Source organism: Rhinolophus hipposideros (assembly GCF_964194185.1).
Source record: "Rhinolophus hipposideros genome assembly, chromosome: 9".
In the NCBI taxonomy this organism is placed as follows: Eukaryota; Metazoa; Chordata; class Mammalia; order Chiroptera; family Rhinolophidae; genus Rhinolophus; species Rhinolophus hipposideros.
In genome coordinates this window covers 50,540,750-50,560,201 of record NC_138055.1, presented here as the reverse complement: position 1 = coordinate 50,560,201, position 19,452 = coordinate 50,540,750, and the positions used below count along the sequence as shown (strand labels likewise).

The following is a 19,452-nucleotide window of genomic DNA, read 5'->3' as shown; positions in this document are numbered from 1 at the left end:
GTGAGCTCCCCGCCTTCCGCCCTCGCCGGGCGTCTCCTTACGTAAGCGGAAGTGGCTCGCGGCGCCGGACGTGGGGCGGGGCCTCCCCCGTAGCCAGCGAGCTTCCTAAAGTGAACGAAGCCGGCGGGCGCCGCTCGCGATGGAGACGGTGAGGAGCGCGGGAGGGCGGCGGGGGGCGCCGTGGAGCCCGAGGCCCCGCTGGGGGACGGGAGGCCCGGGCAGGGGCCGACGCGGGGGCCCAGGGAACGAAAAGCTGGGTGGCTGTCCTCTCGGTGACCCTGCCACCCCGTGCCTTCGCCGGGTTCGTCCCCCAGCCCTGGGCCGCGCCGTTGCCTGCCTTCCGTCCGCGGTACGCGCAGTCGGGGTGGCAGTGACACCCACTTCCCTCCTTGGCTCCCGCGCGCACCCGCGCGACCTCAGGACTGCTCTCTTCGCCGCTCGGGCCCCTCGGGGTTGCCTGAGCGCGCAGGGTTGTGACTCGGCTTTCCTGGGGGAGGCACGGGGGGTTCCCAGGGACCCCCGCTTGCAGGCAACACCAGGCCCCGGTTGTCTGAGAGTGATCCCTGCAACCCCTGGCAGGACGGTCATCTGAAAGACCTCTGCTGCTTCGAGGTGTCCAGCGAGGTCACATTCCCTTAATAAGACTGAAAAGGAGGGTTTCCCTGAAGGAGGGGATCAGTGGTCGAGGCCGCTGTGTCCCTGGATGAGTTTTAGGTCATGCCCCGCGCTGAGATGCTAAGCAGGCATGTTGGCATAACCATCACCCATTCTTGGCGAGCTGGCATTGACCAGTTGTGGCAGGTCCCTTCGTTCTCAAGATGCTGCAGCCTGCCTGCTACGTGGAGCCTTTTCCAGTACCCTGGAAGCCTTCCCATTCACTTCCCTCTCCAAGAGTTTATAACCATGGAACTCTTTCTGTCTTTATCACTTGATGCTGCAGTTGTGTCTCTTTGTAGTTGTGTGCAGCAGGTTCGCCTGTCTTTGGGTCGGTTACCTGCCCAGTAATGATTTTACCTCATCCTTTCTCTACCTGCGGAGAGATCATGTCCCTCAGGTTAGAAAGAAGAAAACAAACCAAAATGGTAAAGTGATTTGCAACTGACTCCAGGCAAGGGAGTCAGTTCATACAGATCAAGAGAATTTTGAGCAAAAATAAACGGTCTGATTCCAAAACTTCAAACTAATACACTTTACAAGACAGTTTTTACTTGTAAATGTTGACAAAGTATTTTTAGAATAGATTTTCTAATTTAAGCCTTACATTTTATATACTGGATCGGGTTCTTGGGATAGACGTTGTTTTAAAAAGAAGCAGAAAAGAAAACCCCTGCTTTGAAAATGCTCAGCATAACTGGAGTGGGGGGTGAGGGCAGGCCAGTGACAGCTGTTATTTAAGGTAAACTATAATGAATGCTATCATCAAGATGAAAAAAAAAGGGGCAGCTGGATGGCTCAGTTGGTTAGAGCACGAGCTCTGAACAACAGAATTGCAGGTTCGATTCCCACATGGGCCAGTGAGCTGCGCCCTGCACAACTAAACTGAAGGACAACAACTTGGAGCTGATGGGCCCTGGAGAAACACATTGTTCCCCAATAAAATAAAATGAAATGAAACATGCAAAAAAAAAAAAAAAGGGCTGTGGAAGCATAGAGGAGAAATAAATTACTATCAACCTGAGAGAGGGCATTGCAGGCTGAGAGAACAGTGTGAGCAAGGCCATAGAAATTGAGGTATACAGATTAATCGGGGATGAGCTAGTCGCTTAATGTTGCTAGAGTTTTGGATTTCGGTCACAGTGGGGGAAAAAAGACTGGAAAAGTAGGCTGAGGTCAAGTTGAAGGTATTGCATACCTCACTAAGTTTGAGCTTTGTTTTGTAATAAGATAACCCATGGAAGATTTATGAGCAAGGCAGGGAGTGTGCTTTTAGAATGTTCTTAACAGCTTTCTGTAACTGGATGGATCTACTTCAGGAGGTAGTGAGGTTGCTAGAGATGAAAGTCCTTTCCAAACCTAAGAAGCTTGGTGAGAGAACTTGGTAACAGCATGAAAGACAAAAAGGAAATAGATTTAGGTCCAGGAGACCAGTTTAGAGAATGTTGAAGTGAGAGGTAAAAGCCTAAATTAAATCTGTGAGCGTGGAAAGGAGAGAGATGGACTTGACGCATTTCTAACATATCAGTTTAGCTGATAGATGTTAAGAACAAGTTTAAGTCATGCCCAGGTCTGCGATTCTCAGCAGACATGTTATGTTGGCATAGCTCATTCTTGAAGGAATCAAGACTACAGTTCTAGGCACCTGGGAGAGAGTAGTGCAAAAAACAAAGATGGGAACCACAGTAAGAATAATAGGATTGGAGGGACGGATGCTGTTTTGTTCCGTAGTGAAGCATTTGAGGAGTTTCTGTGACATCTGTGGTTGTCCAGCAAACAATTAGAAATGTGGATCAGGAGTTTGGGAGAAATTGTGAGTCTTTGTGTCAGATCTAGCCTGTGTCTCTGTTAGTATTTTGTGATACCTTCTGTTATTAAAAGTAGAGGGGAGTGGACATAATTACCCCATTTCTGAGTGGAGAAACAGGCAGAAAGATAAAGTAATACTCAGTTGTGTCTGACTCACTTCTGTAGGTATCTGTCTCTGTTTAGCTGGATGTCTCTTTTCTCTTTATAATGTAGTCTTAGGTCTCTTTTCATATCAGTTGGCAGAATTATCATCAATTTGAGAGTTATAAAACAAAACAATATGCAAAATCCCATGCTGGATGGTATGGGGGATACAAAGAAGTTAGTTCCAGGCTTCCAGGAATTTGTAATCTGTTTGGATAGATAAGGAACAAAATAACTGTAGCACAGTACAGTATGTCAATATTATATGATGGATACAATCATTGCTACAAGTAGCTGTTTCTGCGTCTTTGTATATAATCTTTGCTAGACTCTTATATAGCCCTGAACAGCCCTCTCTCCCACTTACAATTGATGAGGTTGTTGTTCCAATAGCCTTGCCAAAATTTCAGGCCGCGTTGATAGTGTTATGCAGCCGAGAGAGGAGAGAGGGAGATTATCCCTGTCCCCCCATGGCCCATTAGGGGAGGGAAGTTTAGGGCTGTCCTGCCAACTTGACCCTCCCTATGCACCAACTTCCCAGGTTCAGGCTAAGCCCTTTAACTTCATACTACTACAGCAGCTACGGAGGTGAAGTATGACTTTAAGTTAGTTTGAGAATATTACCCAAATTAAATGGAGCCAAACTGTTGATTCCAGTGGATGAAAATTATCATGACACCTCCTGGGTTCCTAGATAGCAATGAAATTTCCAAATGTTCCCACTTGAGGGAGCATAGCGATAGTTTCTGAAGGTTTCTGTGTATTCATAGTACTCTCTGAGCTCAGACTGTCATGAGCAAGGAAACTTAGAAAACCAGCATCCTCTGGGCTGTGGCAGCCTTCGACTCACAAGGGTGCTGAGAGGACTCATCTCCCCAGTTTTAGACCATTTGTGCTGCTCTTCCTCCCCTCAGTCGTTCAAGCTCTGACTACCTGTCTCTGACAGTCAGCTGCTGGGATCCTCCCCAGATGTGGTCTTCTCCCCGGTCAGGGGTATGCCCGTGATGCCAGTGCTCACAGCTCTGCTCAGTGTTTGGGGGGAAGCCATGTTGTCTCTGGCTTCTGGGTTTTTATAAAGTAGATCAGTGAGAATCTCACGGGGCCAGCCATAAACTCAGATTTTCTAGTCTCAGCTTTTAGGACCTAATGTTTCATTAGGCAGTATAGTATATAAGGACTTGAGTTTGGAGCCACACAGATCTGTATTCAAATACCTATTCCACCTTTTACCAGCCATGTAACTTTGGGCAGGTTGCTTAATATTTCTTGAACCTCAGTTTCCTGATCTGTGCAAATAAGGCTAATAATAGTGTTTACCTCAGGGTTGTTTTGAAGGTTAAATGAGATAATACTTCAAAAGGGTTTTATAGTGCTTTAAAGGAAGTCGTTAGTTCACCAGCCCTTCTCCTAATGCTAGGCTAAAGTGGATGGAGCCTAGAATACGCTCAATCTCTGTTTCTCGTATCTCTCCAGGTCACTTCTTCAGAGAGCTTCCTAGCTGTGGAAAACGAGCATCTCCAAGGTAAGTTTACTGAAAAAGGGAAATTGGGTATGAAAGCGGTAGCCTCATCCTGTCGTCTTCAGCAGTGCTTTTGTACCTCCCTGAGGGTCTCCCCTGGGAAAATCGAAGCTGCGCCAGATAATGTGCCAAACCATACACATCAGGCACGATAATTTGACAAGATCACCCAGGAATAAATCTTGGGCAGGATGGGGATGATCAATATCTTCAATATTCAAAGCACTTGAGAGAAACTTTTGAGATATAGGGAAAACTTCCATAGGCAACTTGAGCTGGCTAACCAGGTTTTAGAAGTCCCTGGTGTTTTATGAGTAGCCCAGAAATAACGCCACTAGGATTTTATCATCCAGCAAGCTCACTGAAGCCACTAAGTGTATACAAGAAATTATAGAAAGGCTTTGAAAGCTCTTAGAACTAATCTAGAAATAGAGGTACGAAACCCTAAAATCCAAGCAATCCCAGCGCCTGCCCAAATACCTGGTTAGGATGGAATGGTCCAACTCAAGGTCATCTAGAAAAGAGGCAGAATTTACAGGCATCTCTGGTAAAGGATTTTGTCCAGGATCACTCTTAAGTTTTGTAAGGACACATTTATGGCATTAGGCCACTTTCTCAGAGGCTTGAAATATGGGCTGAGATCCTAGGACATACTAAGGGTCTATGAGTTCTCCATAAGAATTTTTTAATGTTCTGTTTTCATTTTGTTGGTATCCAAAAGAAAGTTAATATACTCATATTTTGAATGATCTGGATGGCTCTTCATAATTGAGTACTGCCGCCTGGTATCAGTGTCTGTGTTAGGTTTCTGAGGACATTTGCATTAACACCAGGGCAGGGGTCAAAAGCTCACATTGTCTACATGGACCGGGCCGTGATGTGAGCTGCATACAACTGTGACAACCTATAGATCTCATGGCATCTAAAAGGAGGCAGCAGCGATCCAGATCTGGTCATCTGATACTGTTCTAGAATTCAAGACCCAGTTTTGTCAGATCTTCTGATTTTGAAAAGAAACTAAGAATTTGGATTTGTATGTAAATCTTCAGATCTTTAAAAATTTGGCATCTTGATTTATTTTTAAAACCCTGGGAAAGCCAAATCAAATATGTTTGTAGGCCTGTAACCTAAAATGGTAGTATTTTACTGTAAATGTAATGTGTCTTTTAAAAAAAAAAAAAAAAAAGATTTAATTGGGGAAGGGGAACAGGACTTTATTGGGGAACAGTGTGTACTTCCAGGACTTTTTTCCAAGTCAAGTTGTTGTCCTTTCAATCTTAGTTGTGGAGGGCGCAGCTCAGCTCCAGGTCCAGTTGCCGTTGCTAGTTGCAGGGGGCGCCGCCCACCATCCCCTGCGGTAGTCGAACCGGCAGCCTTGTGGTTGAGAGGACGCGCTCCAACCAACTGAGCCATCTGGGAGCTCAGCGGCAGCTCAGCTCAAGGTGCCGTGTTCAATCTTAGTTGCAGGGGGCGCTGCCCACCATCCCTTGCAGGACTCGAGGAATTAAACTGGCAACCTTGTGGTTGAGAGCCCACTGGCCCATGTGGGAATCGAATCGGCAGCCTTCGGAGTTAGGAGCATGGAGCTCCAACCGCCTGAGCCACCGGGCCGGCCCCAATGTAATGTGCCTTCAACATCTTGCAGAAAAATAAATTCCAACGTAGAATTCTGTATCCAGCCAAATTCTAAATCAAAGATGAGGGTAAAATAAAGATATCTCTAGACTGCAAGGTCTCAAAAAATGTACTTCCCATGCAGCCTTTCTCAGGAAGCTACTGGAAGATGGGTTATACCAAATACCAAAACAAGGGAGTATTCAAAAAGATGAAAACATGGGACCTAGGGCTCAGGAGAGCCAATACAGGGGAGCTGTGCAAGGGCTCCTCTGCATGGTGATGAAGGAAGGCCTCAGGGTACAGCTGTGCACACCAGGCCTACCAGCTCAGATCTGAGCAAGTCAGAAGGCTGCAGAGAGACTGCTTTGGGCAGTTTAAATTGATAGATTATCTAATGCTTCTGAACTTCTTGAGAGGAGATTTAAACAACTGGTGAAGAGTTAGGGGGTTGAATTAGTTATAAATACCACACATAGAAAATTAAGCAAATGAAAAGAGAATTATTGACTCCAGGGAAAACAAAATTGACAAAGAAAGGAAAGAAAGGAAGAAAGAAAGAGAGTCAAGAATTTACTCTTTGGCTTAGCTCTGAATAATGAATATCCGGTCAAAATTATTTAAATATTGATGTAACTAACATTCTAGTTTAACTTCTGGAAGGTTGGGGGCATGGGTGGTACATGTTTTGTAATGGGATCCTGGTGGAAAAGAGAACTGAAAATTCTCATCTTCCTTGGATGATGATAAATAATGCCCCAAAGTAAAACAATCAAAAAGGAACAATCTGAGTCTGTTACGTACGGATCTTGAAATAAGTACCAAAAAACGCAGCTGAAATAGTTCTCTTCTCTGGTACAGGGAAGGGGGTGCCAGGCACTGCAGTTTTTCTTGACAAAGAAAAAATTTGTAGAATTATTTGACTCTTTAAATTATGTACCTGTGCAACTTTGGTATAAAAAATAAAGACAAACAACTGGGTAGTGTTTAAGCGCATGAGCTTTGGAATCAGGTAGATCTGTGTTTGAGTCTTTCTTGTCACTTACTAATGGTGTGAACTTGAGCAGTTGATTTAACTGCTTTCTCCCTGTTTACTCATCTGAAAAATGAGGACACAATTTACCTTACAGATTTGTTGTAAGGATTAAATGATGTAATGTTTTTAAGTACACATAGCATAGTAGGTAGCACGTTTAAACTATTATTTTGTGGGTTGCTTCTCCCATTTAGAGCAAGCAATTAAAATCAGAAGACTGGGGGGCAGCCGAGTGGCTCAGTTGGTTAGAGAACAAGCTCTGAACAACAGAGTTGCCGGTTGGATTCCCACATGGGCCAGTGAGCAGCATAGGCCAGTGTCCTAGATTGAAGGACAACGACTTGGAGCTGATGGGCCCTGGAAAAACACACTGTTCCCCAATACTCCCCAATAAAAATTAAAAAAAAAAAATCAGAAGACTGGAAAGGTAAACACAGCCAGGGTCTCCCATTTGTCTAGAATAGGTGGGCTGATTTCTTATTCACAGGGTCTTTCATCACAAGATGGACTCTAAGGGTGTTTGGGGCCAGATTGATTGAACACTGAGCTCCGAGTTCATGTTGATCAGAAGTGGCCTAGCTTGGACCATAACTTTCTCACATGCAGGTCTTAGAAGAATTTTAAGAGGTTTATTTGAATTTCAAATAATTGCATCTTAATTGAAAAAGAGTACAAGTGAAAATGTGCTAAATATCTGAAAGGGAAAATTTGAGTTAAAGGTGAGAAAAAAACGTTTAGACTTAAAACAAGTTAATGAAAGATATAAACTTTCTGTTTTAGTCAGCCATCTTTTGCCTAAGAAGCCATTTGATAGAGTCCTACCTGGAGATGGGGGTTGGATGGAATGGTTTCTAAGGGGTTTGTTTCTAATGGAACAGTAGAGACAAAACAGATAAAATAGGGTCCTTATAAAAAATTATGCTCTAAATATTTGAGCAACTACCACACTGTTTTATTTTCTGCTTCTTTTGACTGTGAATTGTTGTATGGAAGGAAGCTACTAACTATCCCACCCTATGCAGAGACTCCAGAATCCAACAATAGTGTGTATACTTCCTTCATGAAGTCTCATCGCTGCTATGACCTGATTCCCACAAGCTCCAAATTGGTTGTATTTGATACTTCCCTCCAGGTGGGTGAAATCCTCTTTTTCCTTCCCTCTTGGAGCCTCTAGTTCAATACCTCTCATCCTAACTCATCCCAAGGATAATATCCTTGTCGTTCTCTGGGGTTAATCTCATGTTTTCCCCGACATACCCAACCCCTTTTCTGTTAAAGCCCGTGAATTTCCCTTTGTGAATATAATTCTTTCGGCTATAGGTGAAGAAAGCTTTCTTTGCCTTGGTGACTAATGGTGTACGAGCTGCCCCTTTGTGGGATAGTAAGAAGCAAAGTTTTGTGGGTAAGCAAAGGTGTCTAGAACACGGTATTATTGGTGTGTTGTGCTGGGCACAGGGACACGTTTTGCACAGTGCTGAGGGCTCTTGTCGTGGCCTCTAGGTATGCTGACCATCACTGATTTCATCAATATCCTGCACCGCTACTATAAATCAGCCTTGGTAAGGAACCTTAGTCCAATGACCAAAGCCACTTCCCCCGCCCAAAGCCCCTACTTCTCATTTCCTTTCTTCCAAGCAAAACACAAGGGGCTCAGGAAGCAGGGAGATCAAGTCTCAAGTTCTGTTGCTCCTGCTTCCAGGTACAGATCTATGAGCTGGAAGAACACAAGATAGAAACTTGGAGAGGTATGTAGAGAATTGGGGGTTGTGAGAGGATAAAGAGATGGAGTTTCCTGAGAAATGGTGTTATTCTGTGTTATTTTGTGACCTTTCTTTTTGCCTTCAGAAGTGTACCTACAGGACTCCTTTAAACCACTTGTCTGCATTTCTCCTAATGCCAGGTGAGTTCCAGCTACCCATTTGTCTAGGAAGGGAAGAGCCTTGCCAATGGCATAGCTAGACACCCAGAGATCCAGGGGCAGCAGAGAGAAAAGACACCACGCACATACAGACACACACACACACACACACACACACACACACACACACACACACTACTTCCCTCCCTCAACCGTCACTTTTCCCTGTTTATAAACACACTCTACAGAGCTATTTAACTACCCTCAGGCCCAGTATGTGGAACTTATCGTTATTCCCCACCTTTCCATAGCTTGTTTGATGCTGTCTCTTCATTAATTCGGAACAAGATCCACAGGCTGCCAGTTATTGACCCAGAATCAGGCAACACCTTGTATATCCTCACTCATAAGCGCATCCTCAAATTCCTCAAATTGTTTGTAAGTGATCCTCGTCCCAGTTTTTACTTCTTATATTCTGGGTTGGAAGGATATCCAAGGGTGGTGTAGGGGGCCTTGAAAATCAAGCTGATGTTTCCTTCCTCAGATCACTGAGTTCCCCAAGCCAGAGTTCATGTCTAAGTCTCTGGAAGAGCTACAGATTGGCACCTATGCCAACATTGCTATGGTCCGCACAACCACCCCTGTCTACGTGGCTCTGGGCATCTTTGTACAGCACCGCGTCTCAGCCCTGCCTGTGGTGGATGAGAAAGGTGAGAGATTGGGTAGAAGGTGAGGGAGGGCTCCAGGGAATCCAGGGTGGCTCTGGGAAAATCTGCCCCCTCAGCTCCGCCTGGAGGGGGATTCTGTGGGCAGGGGAGCCTTGGATGCCAGATCCTCCTTGCTGAGCTGCCTCTGTCCCCCTAGGGCGTGTGGTGGACATCTACTCCAAGTTTGATGTTATCGTGAGTGATTGTGGAGGGCTTGGGAGGTAGGGGAAGGGGTGGTGTGTTGAATGTGGAGAGGGAGAAGAGAGCCTCTTCTGGGACCGAAGAGTTTTAAGAAGCTTCCAAGCTTTCAGATCCTATTTGAAAAGGAATTGAATGAGCTGGGTGTGGCTTGTGGGCATGGCTAATAACTGCTCTAAATCCCTCTGGCGTTGGGTGGGCTCAGGGTTTGGGGGCTGGCTCCCTCACTTCCCTGCAAGCACCTTCTCCTCTCTCCCCAGAATCTGGCAGCAGAAAAGACCTACAACAACCTAGATGTGTCTGTCACCAAAGCCTTACAACATCGGTCACATTACTTTGAGGGTGTCCTCAAGTGCTATCTGCACGAGACCCTGGAGACCATCATCAACAGGCTGGTGGAAGCAGAGGTGGGGGGGCAGCCGTGAGAGTGGGGTTCGGCAAGGTGGGCATGAAGGGCTGCCCCTAACCAAGGCTGCCACTAAACGTATCTTTCTCTCTTGTTCCTCTCTGCAGGTTCATCGACTTGTAGTGGTGGATGAGAATGACGTCGTCAAGGGAATTGTGTCGCTGTCAGACATCCTGCAGGCCCTGGTGCTCACAGGCGGACAGAAGCCCTGAGCTGGGGGTGGGGGAGGCGGCACCGGGCGGAATGCCCACTCACTGTCTGCCCAGAGCTCTGCGAACCACAGACGGAACCTTGAGAGACTTGGGACTCTGTTCCCTGCTCAGGAGCCCCCTGCCCTTCTACCTGGGAGCTGGGGAAGGGAGTAGGGGAGGAAGGAGAATGGATTTTTAGCTGTCTTAGCCTCACACATACACATGAGGAAAACTTTTCAGCCCAGCCCGTCCTAGCCCATCCTCTTAGGCGTAGCCCATCTTCTGGGTGAGCTATGGACTCTGTGCCCCTCGGGCAATTCTGATCTCTAAGAGATCCCAGACCTCAGCCAGCCTTTGCCTCTATCTCCGTCCCTGACTCCACCCTAAGATAATAGCACAACAAAACTCTTCATAAAAATATTTTTATTCATCTGTTTCATGCTATATGGAGGAGGCTGAGTCCATTTAGTGACATTTCTTCCCATAAGGGGCGTGGGGAGGATAGTGGGGAGGACGGCCTTTGGGTTCCTGTGCTATATATGAAGGGAGGTAGCTTAGGTGGAGGAGTGGGACAGAGTGCTTAGCTGAGGTTATTGCTTTTCATGGCAAACTTAATTAAAATGACAGGAACCTCTTCACGGTATTGCAGTGTTTGCTTTTTGTAGTTGATACTATGGCTCCAACCTTCCGACTTCATATGGCTTCTTCAACTCAAAAACAATAATAATAGCACATACGCTCATATAAAACTGTGTCAGACACTATTCTCAGTGCTTGACATATATTAATTTATTTAATCATCAGAACAATAGTGGATATTATTCCAGTTTTATAAATTTAAAAGAAATGGCACAGAGAGGCTATGTAATTAGCCCAGGGCCACACAGCTATTAAAAAGTAGAGCTAGGATTTGAACTCAAACAGTCTGGCCCCAGAGCTCATGCCCTTTACCACTACACTAGACTTACTACTACCTTTCTAGATCTCTGTTCATAACTGTTCCCCACCGTATTCCTTGCAGTCATCCTTAATTACCCCACTTTCACCTCTGCCTGGACCATAGCTGGGACCCCAGGAAAACCTCATAACAGTGTTCGGTCTCCAGAGTAGACAGAATACCTGTATCCTTTAGGGAGAGAGACATGCCACTATCATTAGACTTTCTTAGGGAAGGTTGGACTCTGGATTTTGCTGAACTGTCTTTGAACGTACAAATTCCTTGTGATTCTTCCAAAAAGGGAATGAGCTGGACGATAGGGGGTGGGGAAGCAGCAGGACTGTGGTCTCCCCATCAGACCCTTTTCCTGTGCTGAAACCATGTGAGCCAAAACAGTAGTACCAAACAACATAAGGACACCTAGATTGTTGGGTAGGAGCCAAATTCTGGGTACCGTCTCACCACTGCCTTGTAGTTATGCTACCATTTGTCTTGGATATCAAGACCAAAAGCAATTTCAGAGCAACTCCTTTCCCCGACCTGCACTGTGCCTATGAACACAGCCATAGCATACAGGTCCCTCCAAACCAGGCTTCTGAGAGAACACGGGGAAGGAAAGCATCAAGGCAGCTTTCAGGGCTACATCATGGCCTCAAAGAAGCCCTGCTTGTGCATTTACCTCTTCACAGCTCTCACAGCACATTCCCAGACTTGAGGGAGGGAGGCATTCCAAGTTATTAGAATTAGGGTATGTTTATGTGTGTGGGGGGGTGCATGGAGGAAAGGGCAGATGTGTCACATTCCATCATGAAATGGGGTTTGCCTAGGGAGGAGGCAAGGGTTTTAAAAAGCCTTAGGACTCGGGGAACCTAGGTGGAAGGAGGTTCTCTTCAAGCAAAGAGCCATCAGTGCAGCTGGTAGGTGTAAAGGGGGGTGGTCAATGGATGGGACAGGGAATGTGTGGGGTTTCTCTAAAGGTCCATGTAAAGGAGCAGGAGGCCTGGGTTTTGTTACTCTGGTTCTCAGTAAGTCAGTCTCTGCCCAGCAACAACCCTCCTGGGCCATATCCCCTTAACAGAATAGGTCTGTACTCAAAGGGCTGCAGGTACTTTAACGGAAAACCAGTTGGGATCTCCTGCTTCTCCCATTCCCCTCTAAAACCCAACCAGTCTCAGAGTCTGAGGATGGAGCAGAAGGAAAGACAAGTAACAAAATTTGGGAGCCGCATAGCCTTCTCTTCTTACCTATTCCTTTCAGGAGAGGCAAATTATCCCTTCTATCTCAGGAACCATTGCCATACACTCTCTTCCCCCACTTCCCCAAACCCCTCCCCTCCGCTGGAGCTGCTGCCATGGTTGCCAGGCATGGTTGCTAAGTCTCTGCATGGAAGGGTTGGCGTGGGCTGTGCTGCCACTAACATTACCATGGTGAATCAGGGGACACCTGGTATAAGCTTGGGGCGGGGGAGGGATCATATGGATATAAGCAACAGTCCCCCAGGACAGAATGAGGCTAAAAGGTGAACATCTTGAGCACCACTTCAGGTGAGGGCTGAGTGAGCTAGGCATTGTGATCCTGGTGACAGGGAGCTCTACGCTGAAAAACAGGGGCCACTTTTATCATCTGGGTTGCTAGGGGATTTGGTTTTGGCCAAGGGAGCACACCGTTCCTCCTCCAGCCCCTCTGAAAGGGTGCAAATGCATAAGCACCCTAGTCCTCCATAAGGCTGGCAGAGCTGTGTGGGCACAGAACAGTATGACCCAAAAATTCTGGCTTCTGGTTTGGGGGAGAGAGCATGCTACGGGGAGAGGGCTGCATGGATGCCCAAGGACAAACATCTGCAATGGAAGTGTAGGGCAGCTTCTATGGCCAAGACACACTTCTGTGTCCAGCCCTGGGCTACAGTTAAGGGTATGAGGGTCATCCTTTTTGAGCTTGGAGAAGGTAGCTACCCCCACCCCAGACTTGCACAAAAGCTGCATGAAAGCCACTACCTCCTCCCTCCACCACATGGAAGCTGGTTACTCATCTTCTCTCTGCACCCGAACTGCCACTGCTGCTAAAAATAGCCCCCCAGCCGTGGGCCAACTCCTCCTGCACCCCAACCCCATGGAAACCAGCAAGAGTGGCAGGCAGAGACCTTGAGTTTCATTTCCATCACCTGCCTGTCAGAGAAACTGAAGTCCGAGGCAGGAAGTCAAGGGTAGAACCCTGGTGGTCAGGCACCCTGACAAGCAGAGAAGTGAAGGGTTAAAACGGCAGGAAGGTTGAAGAAATGGGGGCGGGGCAGGTGGCACTGTCAGCTGGCATGAAGAAGTCCCCTGCCCACTTGTGCAGGTCCCATCAGGCTTGGGGGACAAGAGCAGTGGGAAAGGGCGCCCAATCCCGGGCCCCAGGGGGCGGCCGTGCACATGGGGGAGGTAGCAGTGCGGAGCCGTCCGCGCTGTGTCACATGCTCGCGCGCGCGAGCGCGCGCACACACACACATACACACACACACACACACACACACACACAGGCATACACGTGTGCCTGGGTATATATAGTCCCCAGTCGCTGGGCCCGCAGCTCTGCAGTGGGCGCCGGTTTCCTGGGCTGGGAGGGGGCTTTCGGGGCGGGTGGGAGGGTGGGGGGCCAGGGTGGGGTGGGGCAGGATGCTGGATGGCCAGCTATTCTCCGAGGGGCCCACCAGCCCCCGGGAGTACCAGGATGAGGAGTCTGGCAGCTGCCTCTGGGTGCAAAAATCCAAGCTGCTGGTGATCGAAGTGAAGACCATTTCCTGTCATTATAGCCGCCGTGCCCCCCCTCGACCGCCCATGGACTTCCAGGCCAGCCACTGGGCCCAGGGGCCCCAGAGCCGCACGTGAGTGAAAAAGGGGCGAGGGCAAGAGAGTGGTGGGGGTGGAATGGGGTCCGGACCTCCCCTTAGGCACCAGCCAGGGCTGCTGGTCCCCCTTCTCTTTCCCACACCCCCCGCCCCATTCCAAGGGCTGGGGCCTTGACCTATTCCAGCGCTGTTTTGGGGGGACAGGAGTGGGTGTGAGAAAGGGCAGGAGGTGAGATGGGGCAGGCGCTATTAAAGTGTGCAAGGAGAGATGGTGAGGAGTCCCGCTTCGACTTCAGCCCTCACATATATGCACGTGCACACACACTCACACACATACCTTCACACGGCTGCCCCAAGGGGTCGGCAGCGCTTTCAGCTCCCGGACCTCGGCTCCCTTCCCCCACAAACTGCTCACCTGGGTTCCTGCTCATTGTCCCAGGTGTGGGCCGCGCCCGGGATCCCCTGAGCCGCCGCCCCGCCGGCCCTGGGCCTCCAGGGTGCTGCAGGAGGCGACCAACTGGCGGGCTGGGCCCCCGGCCGAGGCCAGAGCCCGGGAGCAAGAGAAAAGGAAAGCGGCATCGCAGGAGCGGGAAGCCAAGGAGACCGAGCGAAAAAGGCGCAAGGCAGGTGGGGCCCGGAAGAGCCCCCTGGGTCGGCCCCGCCCGGAGCCTCGGAATGCCCCTCGGGTGGCCCAGCCTGCAGGGCTCCCAGCTCTGTCAAGGCCAGAGCGCCTGGGGCAGGTGGGGAGACCACCCGGTCCCTCCGCTCAACCGCGGAGCATCCCAGGGGCGGCGTGGGCGGGGCCCTGGGGAGGTCGCAGGCCAGGGCCCCCCAGCTACGAGGCTCACCTGCTGCTGCGAGGCGCTGCCGGGACGGCCCCGCGACGCCGCTGGGACCGGCCGCCACCCTATGTGGCTCCACCCTCTTACGAAGGCCCACACAGGACCTTGGGGACTAGTAGAGGCCCCGAGCCCTCCCAGGCGCCCGTCTCATCAGCCCCAGCTCTGAGTCCGGCCAGGACAGACGGTGGGTGCGCAAAGAAGAGGCTGGATCCTCGAATCTACCGGGACGTCCTCGGGGCTTGGGGTCTCCGACAGGGGCGGGGTCTCTTAGGGGGATCCCCAGGATGCGGAACAGCCAGGCCAAGGCCGGAGCCCCGCAAGGGGGCCGCGGAGAGACGCCTGGGGCTGGCTGCTGCTGGCCTGAACAGTGGTAGCGACGGCCACCCCCACGCCAAAGCTGCTGGGAGCCCAGGGACAGCGACAGCTCCTCCCAGGGCTACAAATGCGACTCCCAGACCCCCGCGTCCCGCTCCCAGATCCAGGCCCCATCTCAAGGCCTCTGGGGAAGGGAAAGAAGGTAGAGAACAGAGCTGGCTCCCCAAATGCTGGATTCCTTCCCTTAAAAAGCAGCCACCCCGACACAGCCAGACCCTCCCCAGACCCTGGGCTCCAGGAGGCACAGGATGGAGAGAGTCCCTGGGTCACGGAGAGGGGGCCGGACCCGAGACTTTGGAGGGTGGGAAGGCAACCCGCCGCGCCCACACCCTTCCCCGCAGTTCTCGCGGCCCCTGTCGTGCAGAAGGCATCTTTGTTATTGACGCCACGTGCGTGGTGATCAAGTCCCAGTATGTTCCCACCCCTCGAACCCAGCATGTGCAGCTTTTGCCCGCTGGGGTGCCACGCGTTGTGGGGGATGCCCCCAGCCAACCGAAGCCCAACAAGGAGTGCGAGGGGGCCGCGGTCTTTCCTTCCCCTTGCCAAAAGCTGCTGTTGAGCAATCGCCTTTCACACCAGCCGGGTGGGGGGCACGGGTTCGAGGCTGAGGGCGGGAAGCCAGCGGACTCCTCATTGGAGGAGCGCGCCTCCCGCATCTTGGGGCTCCCGGTGGGCGAAGTAAAGCTGCGGCACGCTCCCCCGCAGCCAGGTAGCCCAGAGCGCTCAGCCTCAGGCCCAGCGGCTGTGGAAGGCGCGGGCGGTGCCGAGGGCTCGGGGCAACTGGCGGCGGTCCCGCGGCGGCCCGCAAACCACGGCTGGGCGCGGAACCCCGGGCCCTACGCCGGGGCCCTGCGGGAAGCCGTGTCCCGCATCCGCCGCCACACTGCCCCGGACTCGGACTCGGACGAAGCTGCGGAGCTCAGTGTCCATAGCGGTTCTTCTGACGGAAGCGACACAGAAGCCTCGGGTGCCTCCTGGCGGAGTGAGCGGACCCGGACCCGGGAAGGCGGGAAGACAGCAGAGCTGAGCGACAGCATCCCAGACATTCTAGGTGTCATCGGCCGAACCGAGGAGGTCCTCTTTGGGGCGAGGGACACTAAGGGGGACCCCGCAGGGAAGTAGGGAGCGGCAGTAAGATGCCCTTTCTTGTATTTGTGTCCCCCAGCACATCCATCCTTGGGCCCACTGGTCCCGTTTCTTCCTCACAGACTTCTTTGTACCTCTACCCATACCGGTTCCCATACCCGAAATAGAAGCCGCCCAAGTGGAAAGAAAGGGAATATCTGCGACGTATGATTTTTTTTTTCCGGTCAGGTGAGGGTGAGCAGTAGACTTTAATGCCTGCTCCATTCAGGGCACTCGGGCAAGCTCTTCAGCAAGGGTGGCTGCACTGGGTGTGGAGCTGAGCAGAGAGGCCTGGCCGGGAGCAGGCAGGAGGGCAGGAGTGGTATAGACACGGGAAGGCAACTTCAGGGCAGAGCCTTCCCATGAAGAGGGAGAAAGTGATGGACAGGCTTCAGACTGAGGCGACCACGTGACAGAGAGGCCCTTGGCAGAAAAGGAAGGGGTCCAGAAGTAACCACCAAAGTGCACTTCGGTGTCACAAGTCTAGGTTTCCAATCTCCACTCTGACACTGACTTGCTGGGTGACCTTAGGGAAGTCGCTTCTCCTCTCCAGGCCTCCTAGCATGTAAAATAAGGGGATTCTAGAGTCCATCCCCGACGTTTTGGCGTCTTTGAGGAAGCTTTTTATCTCATCCTCCCTTCAAAAGCCAAGAAAGAGTTAGGAATAAGTGAACAGTCTGAGGCTCCCTGGGTGGCTTTATTGTCACCTGCACTCACTCTCAATTCAAGAGACTTTCCAGGGTTTGCAGAAGAACTGAGTAAACGAGCAAGGGCTCCTATCCCAGTCTCTCGGGTTTACGTGAGGGCTCTCCAAGGAGAGGCAGGACGGTGGCCTTGTCACTGTCCCTGGCCCGTGGTGGTCCCAGCAGGGGAGGGAAGGAAGCTAATGAATCAGCTTGGAACCTCTTTACAACTTCCTCTTTTCCCCCTCCCCCCATTGTTAATTAGTAATGTTCTGAATCGTTAACACGATTTATCACCCAGGTGGTATCACCCATCTGAAGAACCGAGAATTTCGTACGTCTCTGCCTCTTCCAGAAACCGGCCAGGGAAAAAAGAGAAAGGCTAGTCCCAAAAAGCCTGTAGGTGTGGGGTGTGATACTGGCTGTAGCCACTACGGGGCGCGTGCAGGTCGCGGATTTCTCGGGGAGCTAGTCCTCGAGTCCCTCCTACCCCGGTACCGCCAGTTAATCGATTGATCCCGTTACCGCTCGGGGGTCCCCCGCCTTGCGGCCTCCAGGCGTGCAAGGTCCGGAGCAGGCCTCTGGCCTTTCAGACCCCTGGAACGTGCCGAGCCCTCTTTGTACTCAACCATGCCAAGCGGCTTGGGACCTAGACACTGAAGTCTTTTTTTTCTCTCTGATCTTGGACACTTCCTCTCTCTATTTACTAGCCATGTGAACTTGGCCAAATCACTTCACCTCCCTGAGCCTCAGTTTCCTCATCTGTCAAATGGGGGTATATAAACACCTACCTCGCAGGGTTGTTGTGAGGATGTAATGCGGTAACGTACGTAAAGCGCCTTGCACAGTGCCTGGCACACAGTAGGTGGTCAATAAATCTAAGCTTCCCTTTATCCAACCTTGGCGTCTTCTTCCTTTCACTGACCCTTGCCCCACAGTGTCCCTCCCCCAGGACTCCACAGCTCCTTCCCGCTTGGTGGGCGGTGGGGGGGGGGGTGACTCGTTTATTTGATGGAAACTCCCGGCCCACTCCTGTCTCCCCTAGTCCGGACTCTCCCTTCCTTGCCCCCCACCTCACCCCCGCTGGCTCTTCCCACTGCCCCGGTGCACTCCCCCCACCCCACCCCCCCATTCCGGGCAAGGGCTGAGTCAGCCTAGGTAAATTTAGCCAGCGACTCGGCCGGCCTGCGCGGGGGCTTCGCCCAGACTCAGTCGCGGAGTCCTGGCCCTTGGCCCCACCTCTGCCCCCCACCCCCAGCGAGTCCCGCCAACTCCAACTCAGGCTCAGCGTTCAGATCCCCAGTCCCGCTCTCAAACCACTTCTGGTTTTGGTCTCCAATTATCTCGACGTCACTCTCCACCCGCACCCGTCCCCGGAGAGGAGAGTCCAGGCAGGACTGGAAGGGGGCTGGGCGCTCTGAGAGGCCATGGGACCGGACCCTAAGCCAGGCCACCTGATCTTGGTTCACTGGAGGGAAAAATGGGTCCATTTTGGGCTTCTGAACCTGAGGGGAGAACATTGGCCAGTCACCCAGGAAGGTCCATCCTGGAACCCACACTACCAGGTTTCAAGTTAGCTCCTGTCTGACAGAGATCAAAGGTTCCTGAGTTCTGTCTCCCTTCCACCTACAGTTCTATCTACTACCGGTTCTAACTACTGAGCATGCACTGAGTACCTGAGAGGAATCAGACACTGGGCTGGGCTCCAGGAAAGAGATCGGTAAGACCTGCCTGACAACGGGGTGAAGGTGAAAACCCATAAATAAGGATACTGTTGATCAGTAAGTGCAAATCACTTCACCAAAGTGAGTCTAACAAGGGAGAATTTGGGGAAAGGAGTTCCAAGCAGAGAAGCAGCAAAAATAAGAGGTGTAGATATGGGGGAAATGGTCTGGTTTGACTAGAGTTGAAGGTACATTCAGGGGAGTTATGGAAGATAAAGGCAGGAGTGAAAACCGAAGCCAGGCTGGGGTGAGCCTGACCAGCTGAGGAGTGTGTGCCTTGGACTTCTGGGCTCGAGAAGAGGATGGAGTCAGGCTAGGAGGACGATAGAGGAAGGTCAGGGCAGCCATAAGAGCCTCTGCCTGGATTTGGCTGTAGCTCAGGGGCTCCACGGCTCTGGATCTGGTAGAAGAGGTGAGCCGCATGGGCTAGTGGGGGCTGGCCCTGAGCAGGTGGGCTCCACCATGCTGCCTGAGCCTCTTTAAGGCTGAACTCCCAGGAGGCCAGCTGCTAAGCGCTCACCCACGCTGCTATCATTGTGAGAGAACTAGGGCGGTGTTGTGTTTAGAACGTAGACCCTGGGGCCTGGCAGCCTGGGTTTAAACCTTGCCTCAACCTCATACAGCTGTGTGACCTTGGGCAAGTTACTCAATCTCTCTGCCTTGGTGTCCTCAGCTATAAAACAAGGTTATTAATAGTGCTCCTTTCATAGGCTTGTTGGGAAGATTAAATGATTCAGTAGGTAAAGCACTTAGAACAATGACTGGTACCTAATAAGTGATGTATAAATATTAAGCTCTGATTA

General features: G+C 50.9%; 2 protein-coding genes across 2 annotated transcripts; both read left to right on the top strand.

Moving 5' to 3' along the window:
* Nucleotides 1-44: 44 nt before the first annotated feature.
* PRKAG1 (protein kinase AMP-activated non-catalytic subunit gamma 1) lies at nucleotides 45-10,778 on the top strand. Its single transcript, XM_081060913.1, has 12 exons — nucleotides 45-148; nucleotides 4,081-4,129; nucleotides 7,799-7,908; nucleotides 8,097-8,178; nucleotides 8,277-8,335; nucleotides 8,476-8,521; nucleotides 8,622-8,676; nucleotides 8,946-9,072; nucleotides 9,179-9,344; nucleotides 9,499-9,536; nucleotides 9,800-9,946; nucleotides 10,053-10,778. The coding sequence occupies exons 1-12, from the start codon at nucleotides 140-142 to the stop codon at nucleotides 10,155-10,157; spliced, it is 993 nt and encodes a 330-aa protein (XP_080917039.1). The 5' UTR covers nucleotides 45-139; the 3' UTR covers nucleotides 10,158-10,778.
* A 2,947-nt stretch (nucleotides 10,779-13,725) lies between these two features.
* On the top strand, nucleotides 13,726-17,823 carry DDN (dendrin). Its single transcript, XM_081060905.1, has 2 exons — nucleotides 13,726-13,936; nucleotides 14,340-17,823. The coding sequence occupies exons 1-2, from the start codon at nucleotides 13,728-13,730 to the stop codon at nucleotides 16,237-16,239; spliced, it is 2,109 nt and encodes a 702-aa protein (XP_080917031.1). The 5' UTR covers nucleotides 13,726-13,727; the 3' UTR covers nucleotides 16,240-17,823.
* Nucleotides 17,824-19,452: the final 1,629 nt, after the last annotated feature.

Bases quoted from the DNA above. Each gene is read 5' to 3' on its own strand.
- PRKAG1 (XM_081060913.1), top strand. The intron at 8,336-8,475 runs GTAAGGAACCTT...TCCTGCTTCCAG, and splicing joins GCTACTATAAATCAGCCTTG to GTACAGATCTATGAGCTGGA. The intron at 8,522-8,621 runs GTATGTAGAGAA...TTTTGCCTTCAG, and splicing joins CAAGATAGAAACTTGGAGAG to AAGTGTACCTACAGGACTCC.
- DDN (XM_081060905.1), top strand. From the start codon at position 13,728: ATGCTGGATGGCCAGCTATTCTCCGAGGGGCCCACCAGCCCCCGGGAG. The intron at 13,937-14,339 runs GTGAGTGAAAAA...TCATTGTCCCAG, and splicing joins CAGGGGCCCCAGAGCCGCAC to GTGTGGGCCGCGCCCGGGAT.